The sequence below is a fragment of the Phaseolus vulgaris genome, unplaced genomic scaffold (assembly GCF_000499845.2).
Source record: "Phaseolus vulgaris cultivar G19833 unplaced genomic scaffold, P. vulgaris v2.0 scaffold_15, whole genome shotgun sequence".
Classification (NCBI taxonomy): Eukaryota; Viridiplantae; Streptophyta; class Magnoliopsida; order Fabales; family Fabaceae; genus Phaseolus; species Phaseolus vulgaris.
In genome coordinates this window covers 700,100-712,838 of record NW_027174084.1, presented here as the reverse complement: position 1 = coordinate 712,838, position 12,739 = coordinate 700,100, and the positions used below count along the sequence as shown (strand labels likewise).

Sequence of the window (12,739 nt, the reverse complement as noted above, 5' to 3'; positions counted from 1 at the left end):
GTCGAAGTTCGGGATTAGAGTGTGATTATAATTGTTATAGAGTGGTTTTTAGGCATTTCGGACTAAAGAACGATTGTCTTGCTTTTTTTCTTCAGTCAGTTTTTGTCGTTTTTAGCTTTTTGTTTTTTCTTCCTTCTCTCGGTTGTTTGGTAGTACAACTGGAATGATGGAATGATATCTGTAAAAGGTACTTCGACAATCAAGTCAGTCAGGATGTCGACACTCAATTATCAGAGTACTGTAAATAATGACATAACGTACCTGATTCTTGGGATATGTTCTATTTAATTATCTTAATGGATTTTCGTTGGTGGGTCAAATTAGGAGATTGGTTCAGGTTTAAGAAAATGCTAAACGACTCTTAATTATGAATTAACCTTCCTGACTTGGTCAATTCATGGTTTGTCATCATGAGTCGACCGATCACGTGTCATTGCGTGACCTTCTTATCATAATCGAGTGGTTGAGTTCCTGAACGAATCCCCGAGAACCGACCAATAGTGAAGATGTATGATTAAGTGAAAGAGTTTAACATATGAATGGGTGGTCACACGTGTGATGAAACATAAGCAAACAAAAGTAATTTAGAAATAGCAGTAAAGAGTGTTAACAAAATGAATTGGCCGTACGGTAGTCACATGGGAGCTTGAATACCCTGTGCTCTTGCTTCATGTTGGAACCTTGTCATCCATTCTTTTATTGGATTTCTTTCTTTAATTAATGGAACAGAACATTTCACTCACACTTCCTCATGCTCCTCTCAATTATTAATTACCACTATCTCAATAAATCATACACTATATCTTTCAAATATACGATTTGCCCTCTCTCTTGCACTTATCAAATTGACTTTCCATTCATCAAATTTAGGTACATGTACGTAATTTATTATTTGCTACAACAAGTTTTCCACTCAGAACCCTTCTTTTGTACTCACACCCTTCATTGGTAATCAATTATACATCATAATTCAATGTTCTTTGTCCTTTTCAATTCCATAGATCTTTATCATAAAACTTTTTATTCTTATCGGGTCTTTTGAATATTAAGGTTCCTTAGTTGTATGAAACTTAATGTACGGCAAGACACTGCACGAATGCGAATTTTTAAATGGGTCGTGTATGGTTGGTACCTTAAAAATGAGTAAATAATGTGGAGTGGCATGGCCCTGTTGATGATGAATTAGGTGGTTGATGGTGAATTAGTGATGGGTTGATTGTCAAAAGTGTAGGCTTTGTGGCAACATAAAAGATGTTGAGATGCAAAAGATGGCATATAAATATGGTTGAAACAGATGAAAGGGTAGACAAGTGGAGGACAACATCATTATGCTTCCTTTAACATTGAATTGACAATATCATTTTCATTTTTCAAATCTTCTACTCCAAACTCTGATCTTGAGATCAAAGATATTTACCCAAAGGAAACCACACGTATGAAACAAGTTATAAAGCATCAATTTTCTCTTTTTGTAGTTCAGTGATGAGGACTTGCACAATAACGTGGAATCGTGATTTGGGTAGAAGTTGGGTGATCTTCCGTTGGATAATATGCTTCATAACATCAACCACCAACTACTAAAAAAAAGGTTTAGAAATGAAAACAGGAATGTTTTAATCTAGCTCTAGTTGGTGGTTTCAGTTATTATTCCTACTCTATCCAAAATTTATTCTACTAACTCTTCAATCTTAGTCATAAAATTCAAATTTTTTGATATAATTTTCTTGTACGGGTCATAATAACTATGTTAGTCGAAAAAATAATTGAAATTCCGCATGTATAATGATATTGGATGTATTTTATCTTCTTCCTCACAAATACATCAACATAGCACCATGTTATCCTACAACTTCTAATATAATGTCTTATGTGTTTCGTCAAAATGAGGTTAGTTGAAATTCAGGTGGCTCCGAGTGGTCTTCATTCAAGCTCTAGTGATTCAGCTTGCAAGAAATGAGGGGAGCATCAAATGATGTGTATATAGTGAGTATTATGTCAATATATGAGTTAAGATTACTTCCTATATGAATGATCATCTATTTATAAGTTTTTATAGACTGACATTAATTTCTCTAAGTTTTAATGTGACATATTATATTATCGTCTAATAAAATTTGAATATCCTATATATAAATCTGAGTATTCTGTCATATAATTAGGACATTTATGAAATATAATAAAAAATATTACGTAAATAAATCAGAACATTTATATAATATAATCAAGAATATTGTAAAAGGAAATCAAAGTATTCAAGATTGGTTCTCATAATATATTTATCTAAATTAATGTTATTATATGATGATAATTTCATGGAGGTTGATCAATAAATAGTTTCATAAATCTTGATTATTTTTATTTCATCACGAATTTTTTCACCATTTAAATTGTAATGAAATACATCCCACTTGACTTTCATCCGTGTATATATATATATAAGAGATGAGATTATGATTACAAAGCAGATTATAACCACTCCTCATATATTTTGGTAGATGCTTTCTGGATTTTTAAGAACATATATATTGAAGGAATCCACCGATCGAATATTTTACAATTTGTAGCAAACGTGGTATGAGATCTGGGATAAACAGATATGGACTCAATAACTCCATTATCATACAAACCAATACTTTATGTACTAAGCTTTCTCGAATATGTTTGTTAGCATTCTGTAACATATTTTAGAAATACCCTTTCCAGAAAAATGAATTCAGAATATAGTTTGCACCTCTTACTATTATTTCGAATTGTGTTTCCAATACTTTTGAAAACACGAATCTAGAAGCCCATGTTTCTTTTTCTTAACACATTCCCAATTATGTCTTCAGGAAGCTTCACCATTTCAACTAACAGAACCATCTAAAGACAACCTTCTATACCTGAAACCACCTACCCCAAGCCTCAATGACTTGGACAAACCACCGTGACCTCCACCAACCCTTGCCGGAATAATCTCTTCCAAGGTTCAACAACCACCATAGAACAATGTCTCCATGGAGGAGAATGTTTAAAATAAAAGTCGGATGGACAAAACTAGAATTCCAAAAAATTATGGGGTGCAGTTAGAAATTAATAGGGTGCGGGAATAAATACTTTATTTTAAAATTAAATCAATAGTATGCAAGCTCAAACCCACAATACACCTAAGAACATTTCTTTGCGCACCCACGATTTCCACCTGCACCCTAATGGGGTTGGAAAAAAACCATTGTACCCTTAATTAAAAATAAATAAATAACCATATTTCCTTAGCCTTTTCATGTTTTTCATTTCTTTATTAGTCTGAAATGTGTTTTTTTTTTCTTTTGAAACTTATTCCAGATTACAGGAGGAAAGGTTGTTTCTTTCTGCAATAGCTTCTTGTGCCATTCCTATAATTTTTTGTGATAACCTATAGTTTTTAAAATACTAAAAATACCCTTTATTCTATTGATTTTTTGATTTTAGAATAGGTGATTTGAAAAAAATAAATTAGATTATAGAATTTAAAAAGTATTTTCATATTGTAAATACCATCTGAATTCTATAATTTATAATTAATTTCTTTTAAAAAAATTATAGATTATAGAATCTAGAAAGTTAAAAAAATACAATGAACTATAAAATCCATTTTTTTTAAGAATAAAATGGTCTTTTTGTTCAACGCCAGGAGAAGGCAATTGCTTTCTGCATCCAACACTTTTGAACCTGCACCCAACATAATTGCAAAAATTTCAAATATACCCTTTATTTTGGAAATAAAAATCCAGAATTAAAAATATTGCATTATGGAAAAGTAGATTCGGAAGAGATTATTGTGTTATGGATATAAAAATCCGGGAAAAAAAAAATCAAAATCTCATTATAGATAAAAAAAAATCAGAACTGAAAATAATACATTTCAAAATATTTATCCGGAAGAGATTATTGTGTTTCAGAAAAAGAAATCTGGAATGTAATTTTATATGTACTCCATTTGTTTAAGGGCATTTTTGTCTTTTCTCCTGTAATTGGGTGCAGTGATATGGTGCAGGAAACAATTGTCCCAGGAGAATATATGGAGGTACAATAAGAAAGAGTGATTGTAGAGTGGGGTTTTATTGGACAGAAAACATTACTTGGACTCAGGCCCAGCCCAATCAAAGAAACCTCTGGGTGTTGCTGAACGATGTAATAGAACTTTGACCAAAACAAGAAATCTGTGGGCGAAGACAATTTCCAGAAAACCTCCGATTAGGGCAAATTCACAATCCTTTCAATCTTTCTGCTGTTCCGCTCTTAATTCCTACACATTCCTATTTGGTAAGCTCCCAATTTTTCTCATAGCTCGCATCTATTATCACTTCGCTACCCTTTCATTCTCTGAATTTTTCATTTCTTTGATTGCCATAGCTATGTTTTGTTACGATCTGCCTCTTGATTACTCATTGTTTGTAACTAAGTTCGGTATTTGCTGTTATTCTGCCATATGTTTTGATTCTTAAACTGTTAATTTGATTTCTTTGATGTAATTGACATCTGAATTGAACAAGCTTGGTGGATGGATTGATTAATTAATCATTTCCCCTTTGAGATTGCACTGTTAGAGTGAAATTCCCCATTTATTCGCAGCTAAACACTAAATCAGAATTTTGGTGTGGTGTGTGTTGACTTAATTGAGTGAAGAGATTGCGTAATGGTGAAAGCATACAGACAGGAACACGTCTACAAGCACCCTTGGGAACGTGTAACTAGTGCATCTTGGCGCAAGTTTGCTGACCCAGAGAACAAACGCATATTATCCCATATTGTTGATGTTGACACATTGAACCATAGTCTTGACCCTTCATCAGGGAAGCTTTGCACAACTCGTGCCATCACGATCCATTGTCCTGGACCCTGGTTTGTCCGCAGAATTGTTGGTCAGGATATTTGCCACTGTGTGGAATCCACTGTAGTGGATGCACAGTCGCGCTCCATGCAATTAACCTCTCGGAATATTAGCCTCCAGAAGTTCATAGAAGTGGAAGAGAAGATCCGGTATGATCCGCACCCGGATAACCCGAGTGGTTGGACGGTTTGCCAGCAGGAGACTCGCATCCGGATTAAGCCATTGTCGGCCCTGGCATCCATGGCTGAAAAGGTGGAGCAGCGATGTGCTGAGAGGTTTCTTCAGAATAGTGTTAAGGGTAGAGAGGTAATGGAAAGGATATGTAAATATCTTGAGGCAGAATCTAGCAGCCTTGCTTTGTGATTCTGTCTTCTCTTTTCAATTTTGGGTTTCTGTAGTTTAACTTATTATATTTGTAAAACAACTGAGGGAACATTGCAAAATGAAAGGCAGGGAAGATGGTGAAGCTTGTATCTCGTCCCTGGGCTTTAAGAACTAAGAAGACTATTTAGATCTTCTCCAAATTTTGATCTGTCAAATAATTTTTTAAATTGTTGTAACATAACTTAAAGGATCATGCTGAATATCCTTTTATCTGAATCTTGATCAGTCCTTCAGAATGAGTTTGGGACCTAACTCTGTTATTTGTTTGTCACCTTTCCTTATTTTCTAAGGCACCTAGTCACAAGCCTTTGTTTTGTATCTATATCTTGACATAGAAGTGATTGTCGATAGATTTTCTTTCGGGCATGCCTATGATCGTGTTAATATTTTTTTTCTAACTTATTCTTATAATACTGACATCTAAGGTAACATTGTCATCACTTATATATTACAAATTAGTTTTAATTATAGATGATGTAGGATCTCAAATATTTTCAGCATGCAGAGACATGGACATCTGAGTTGGATAGATATTTTTGAGTAGTTTGACAGCGTTTGATAATGAATGATATAATTGGTCTAAATTTTTGTTATAATAAACTCTGATATTATATTAGAAATTAAGTTTAATTATAATTTATTCTTGCAAAATCAATTTGTAAGATGAGAATTGTCTATTCTTAATTACTGTAAACTGATCTTATATTTAGTATCTTTCTGAACTGATCTTATCTTTAGTATCTCGGTAACTAAATAATGTGTGAATGTGAAGCATAATGTACCCAAAAAAAAAGTACATGTTGTATGAAGCCTTGCCCTAATACTGAAGATTTTTTAGTACTTGTTTTCTAGCTTGATTTTATATCAGACACTTGCATGCTTGCCATTTCCAAATGTAGTAAAGCATTAGAAACATCAACAAAATTAAGGATTTCAAATTGAAACTAAAGGAAGTGTATGCTTTCTAGAGTCTTTGGGTATTTAGATAATCAACATTGTCCATGTCTCAGTTGAGTTTGATTTTTATTCAAAAGATATAAATATTGCACGAAATATTCCTTCCTCGTATTCATCCATGATGTTTAAAAATGCTCGACCATAAACATGCTTTGTGAGAGTAATTTGAATGGAATTGCTTCTTATTCGTTTGTTGTCCTTGACCTACTTTTTCTTATATCAGTAAAGAAACATATGTATATATAACAAGGATTTGAGAATCAATAGCGAAGACATGAATAGGCATGAGCTCATTATTGTATTGATGAACAAATATTAGATAAATAAAGCTAATTGTTATTTATAAATAAATATTGTAGAGGGAAAACGAAAATTGGGTTAAGTTGTGTAGCTATATTATATGGGATGAGTACAATATGGAGTAGGTGATGGAGTCTAAATTTATGGATTATGTATATTAAAATTTTCTTCTCATGGTTTTAAGTATAAGTCACCATGGTTAAAAAATGTTTTTACTTTCAGAGTGAGGTGTACCATTGTAGAAGAGATAAACACTTGATATGGAAATTATAAAGAATTATAGTGTGACTTAGAAGTCTCACATTTATTACAAATGAGCAAGATGAGTAATATATAAGATGAGTAATATATAAGAAATATCCATTAACATTTTGAATAAGAGGTGGTGTTTTGATTTATCATATAAGTTTGTTCAAGGCTTATTGATGTTCACTCTTTTTGATGTCTCCCCTTAGAGAACCAACCATCTTAAAACATTATGTCACTTGGTGAGTAAGTTTGACCAACAAACAATTTGAATCAAATAATGTATAATCAATAACTTTATAACTTTAAAGGATTTACTTAAGTAACCAATTTTAATGATTTATAACTTTAAAAAATCTAGTTCAACTATTATTAAAATGATTGAGTTTAATATTGTAAACTTAAAATGAGTAGCTGGATTAGTCAATTGAGGTCATTATAGTAAATAAGAATATAAGACAATGTTTAAATTATGTTATGTTAAGTTGTATTATAGTGTGATGTTTGCTTATATTTAAGTATAACTTGATGTGTAGTGTAGTTAAATATTTATGTTTTGCATTGTTTGATGTTATGGTTTGACATAACATAGCTGGATGCTTAAACTTAGTATACTTTTGATATTGTGACTTGATTGTTGAATTGTTGTAAAATTTGATGGTTACATTTGGTAAAACATAGTTCTTACCTTTTGAATTGATATATTGTAGTGTGTGATGCTTATATTAAGATAACTTAGTGTCTTTATTTATGTAGTTGAAGGCTTGTACCTAGTAAAATGTGATGTTTACCTTTTGAATATTCAAGCATAATAACTTGTTAATAAATTTTTTAAAGCAAGAGTCTAGTCCAAAAATTCTTAAGTTGTGGAGTTGAGCTAGAAATGCTTAAGACAAAAAGTTAAGGCTAGAGATGCTTCATGACTAAAGTCGAGCTAAAAATGATTAATGTATTAAGTCAAACTAAAGATGGTCAAAGTGTTGTCAGACATGAGACACTCAAGGTGTAGAGTGAACTTAAGGATGTTTGGGCTCAAAGTTAAGCTAAAAGATACTTGAAGAGTAATGTTGATTTAAAGATGCTCTAAGTTGAGCTAAATGTTATCAATGTATGTAGATGATGTAAATATTGTCTAAGCTTAAAGTCAAGTTAAATATGATCAAGGTATGGAGTAGATTCAAAGATGATCAAGATGAGCAATTGGACTAGAGATGTTCAAGGATTCGAGGGAGTGAAGGCTTGAGGTATGAAGGAGAGCTATGTTGCTTAAGGTATGAAGCCACACTAAAGATCCTTAAGAGGTTGGAGTTTATTTAAGATGGTTAAGAGTTGACAAATAAAGGTTAAACATCCAAGGATAAATAAATTGACAAGTTGTTAGATAGAAGTTGAAAAAAAAAAAGCATTGTCTATTTATGCAATTTGTTTAGATACTGAAAATACAAACACAAAGAAAAAAAAACTTATAATATAGAAAATGAATTAATTTGGTTTATCCACAAGAGTGTGAGAGATGTGTTAGAAGAACAAATTGTATGAAGCGTTACTTAACAAGAATGTGACTAAGCTCATATGGGTGGTTGAGACAAAAAAAACATAGTTATGCAATTTGTTTAAGTAAAGAAAATACAAATATAATAAAATAAAATTTATAATATAGCAAATAAATTGGTTTGGTTTGTCCATAAGGGTGTGAGATACATGTTAGAAGAAAAAATTGTATAAAAAGTTATTCCATATAAATGTGACTCAGCCCACATGGATGACAAAGACAAACTTGAAGAGAAAATTGCATTAGATATTCATTCATAAAGGTGTGTCTGAATCCTTCTCAGCTAAGACAAACTAATACAATACTACTATAAAATCAGTAAAGAAAAACTAATTTTAAAAACAAAAAGTAATTAATTACTTTATTAACTAAATTAAATATTATTTTATAAACTAAAAAATTATTGATATAAGCTATATAAGAAACTAGTACGAGACACCAAATCAATATTTTTAGTATAACAGTACAAGAAATTAAAATATAAAAAGGAAATGTTTTATTAGAAAAAAAGAAAAGTATAGTAATAACTAATGATTTTTTATATATATATATACTAGAAAAAACATATAATGCGCTAATTATTTAGTTTTTTATTTATTTAAAAAAATCATTTTAATCAAATATAAATAAATTGTTTTTTTGGTTTGGTTGAATTTTAATGTATAAAATTTTAATTGACTAAAATTTACACAAAAATATTTTATATTTTAATCAACTCAAATATACACATAAATCCTCATATTTCATTAATATATTTTCTATTATAAGGATAAAATTGTAAATTTATATTTTACACTTTTTAAAAAATTACAAATCAGCTACTAACTATCACATCACTTACACACTCCAATAAACTTTTCTCACAAATTTATTCTAAGACATCGCAATCCAAACGTACCAAACTTTCTTCTCAAATCTTCATATTTTCACTCTCTCACACCCTCACATTTCCACTTCACAATCCAAATAAAGCATAAGTGTAGAATGTACTAAAAAAGAAAATGACACCAAAAATTGGCATATATATTGAAGATACATCAATATAAAAATTATTTAAAAAATTCACTACATAATGTTGATAACAACTCACACAAGATTATACAAATATATAAAAATAATTGATGTGGTATAGATGGTGATTATATAGTTATAATTCATATTTATTTTTGTTCTATGTATAATCATGCTTGCATGTGAGCTAACAATTAAGAGATGAGATTGCCACACAAGGACAAAAATTCTAGATATTTTCTTCAATATTAATTTTCTCTTCTCCCTCTCCCAATATTAACTTTCTCTTCTCCTTATCCATGTTATCACTACAAGAAAATCATTACATAGAAATCAATTTTAGAGACAAAAGTAATTAATTTCTATATTGACTAAATTATATATTATTTTAGAGACTAAAATATTATTGGTATCTAAATTAGTTTCAATTATTGATGAATAGTTTTTAGATTAATATCTAATTAGTGACTAAAGTTTTAGCTACCAACTTTAGAGTTTAAATAATTAGTAGCTAAAATATTGGTAGTTAATTAGATACCAATTTAGAAATTATTTATCAATAATAGAAACTAATTTAGATACCAATAATTTTTTTAAGATAATATTTAATTTAGTGAATTTCTAAGATTGATTTTTATTTAATAATTTTCTAATAGATAGTGTTTAGGTAGTGTAAAAAATTAAAAATTTAAGATTTGGAAATATGTTGATATGAAATAATTTGAAGTCTCTACTCTTAAATAACATATTGAGTTATAAAAATAAAAAAAAAATAAAAATAAAAATACTTTTTATTTAAAAATATATAATATATTAATTAAAGTGTGAAATTTACCAAAATCTTATATTAAAAGTAATTTTTAAAAAAAAATTAATTAAATCACTTAAAACAAATCTCTTGCTCCACATGCATGCCCCCAATTAGCCCATATACACTATAACTAGTTTTGTTTGGATACAAATTTAAACACTAACTAGAATTGAGGCCTATAATTTTGACAAAATTTACTTGTACAACATCAACTTTATTCCATTGATATATAAGATTGTTTTTGCAATGGTCCTTAAAATCTTAATATTTATTACAATCTCATCATTGCACTAAAAAAATGTTTCAAGAAATTCATTTTAGTCCAATATCATTTGAAAAAGAAAGATAATTTATATACTCCTTTCTCATCTAATAATTTTAACAATATTATCTCTTCGATTTAAAGTGTGATAAAAAAATGAAATCCAAAATGTATATTATTGAAGGATATATGAATATATATATTTGTTGTGGCAGAAGAAGTTGGTTAGTTTGTAATAGTATGGAAGAAAAAAAGTTGATTTGATGAAGAATAGAAGAAGGAGTTAAGGTCTACAAGGTTCTATCACATCATTCTTTGTTAATCTGACAGCTTTGTGCTCATTGCGGATGTTGTGACAGATTGACGTTACACTGGACACCATGGATACATAACAAGAAAAGAATCACATAATTACTTATCATTTTCATCCACCCTTTTCACTGTTCTTCTGTTAAATACAAATCAAATAGATACAAATCTCTGCTGCCAATGCTCTTCATCTTCAAGTTCAACTGAAAAAAGAGAGAAAAGAAAGAGAGAATTTAGGCAGCAAAGGAGGAAAAAAAAGGGTTAATGAGGGAAATAGAATAGAGTGAAGTTGTGTGTAGGTAGCTACAATTCATTCACTGGATTTGTTGTACTTTGACATGACATATCAGAGAAACTCTGACCCAATTTCTATCATCTTAACAAAGCTGCCATCAACATCCAATGCATGCATTCCCTTTCATCTTCCACCTTTCAATTCCCAATGTTCAATATAAATGCTTCTCACTATTACTCAATCTTCTTCTTCTCTTTTAATTCATAATCCAACTTTTACTTTAATCACATTTAATTTAACTTCAACCAAACAAATATAACACTCATTATTTTTTATATTCAATTTTAAGTATCAAATTTTAGATACTATTTTAAAATTTAAATAATTAATAATTAAAATTTAAGTAATTAATTAAATATTAATTTAAAAATTATTTATTAATAAAAAAAACTTATTTGTATACTAATAATTTTTTTAATTTTAAAATAATATCTAATTTAATTACTATAAAAACTAATAATTTATTATTTTTAAAATTAGTTTCTATTTAATAATTTTGTAGAAATTAATGAAATTTAACCATGTTTATTTTTATTGTTAATTATTATATAAAAATATATTGTCCAACTGATAAGTAAATTATAATTCAATAAGGTTTGCCCCTTTTAATCAGAGAATTTTATGCTAATTTTCTCATAAAGTTGCATTATTATTTTTTTTGTTAAAATGTTTTTTTCCGGATAGGCGTAATTAATTTAAACCAAACCAGCCCGTTTCTGAGGTAGGTCAGGATTAAATTTTGATTTTTTAAAATATTTAAAACACTAAAAATTAATAATTTAAACCGATTAACAGACAATTTTTTTTATTTTATTTTATTTTAACATGCAGAAGACATAAGTTATTTACAATGTTTTAAGAGCTGTTCTTACTTTTTATAATTAAAATTTTATGTGAGTAAATTATGTAAGGTTTCTAGTACTTTCTTCAGTATTGTATTCATTTACATTCAAAATATAGTCCAATTTTAAAAATTTAAACGTGTCAATAAGTAAAAAAAATATGGTATATTATAAAATATTTTAATCATGAGACTTTAAATATATCAAAATAATATTAACAAAAACATTCACTAATTATATTAATGACTATATAATCGATTTTAGTTGTGTTTTTTCTTTCAATTTTGTATTTTTTTTCCATCTCAATTCTCAAATTTGTATTTTTTTCCATCACAAGTCTCAATTATAGTTAAGGAAAATAGTAGAGAAAAAAAAAAGAGAAAGAGAGAGAAAAGCAGACATTTTTTTGTTGAGAAGGTAATGATTTTGATGGAAATGATTATGGTGAGTGTAAACATAGTATTTGATCGGTCCATCATGGTGGACATAGCAAAAGGGAAATAGCAGCATCATATGAGTCATAAAGCTGATCTATGACAGACTCAAAAGCTTCCTTCAACTGCATTTGCACTTGTTTATATATAAAGATATAGTTACCATTCAAAAGCTAAACACAGTACCTGTAACATAGTTATGTTAGTTTTCAGAAACTTTTAATTACACGCGCTATAATAATAATACTTAGGTGTTGAATATTGGTCTACTTAAAACTGAAATTTAAACATGCATGCAATAAAGTGTATTCTTTTTAAGTATCAAGCAATAAATTTAGGTGGAAACTGACATGAGATTTTAACACGAGCATGTTCCCAAGAGAGAGAAAAGAAGGAAAAAACCAGAACCAAAATGAGAAAATGAGAAGTTACTGCAATCAAGATGAAGAAACAAGGAATTAAAGGAAAAAAGAGATAGGGAAGT

At 29.2% G+C, this 12,739-nt stretch overlaps 1 protein-coding gene across 3 annotated transcripts; it reads left to right on the top strand.

The window, feature by feature from the left end:
- The first annotated feature begins 4,133 nt into the window (after window positions 1–4,133).
- LOC137817088 (uncharacterized) lies at window positions 4,134–5,488 on the top strand. 3 transcript variants are annotated; one of them, XM_068620319.1, is made up of 2 exons: window positions 4,134–4,284; window positions 4,594–5,488. In XM_068620319.1, the coding sequence occupies exon 2, from the start codon at window positions 4,658–4,660 to the stop codon at window positions 5,213–5,215; it is 558 nt and encodes a 185-aa protein (XP_068476420.1). In that variant the 5' UTR covers window positions 4,134–4,284; window positions 4,594–4,657; the 3' UTR covers window positions 5,216–5,488. The 3 variants fall into 3 exon arrangements, with proteins under 3 accessions (XP_068476420.1, XP_068476421.1, XP_068476422.1); XM_068620320.1 differs by having other exon boundaries at window positions 4,155–4,284; window positions 4,643–5,488; XM_068620321.1 differs by having other exon boundaries at window positions 4,162–4,284; window positions 4,648–5,488.
- The last annotated feature ends 7,251 nt before the right edge of the window (window positions 5,489–12,739 follow it).

Bases quoted from the DNA above. Each gene is read 5' to 3' on its own strand.
- LOC137817088 (XM_068620319.1), top strand. From the start codon at position 4,658: ATGGTGAAAGCATACAGACAGGAACACGTCTACAAGCACCCTTGGGAA.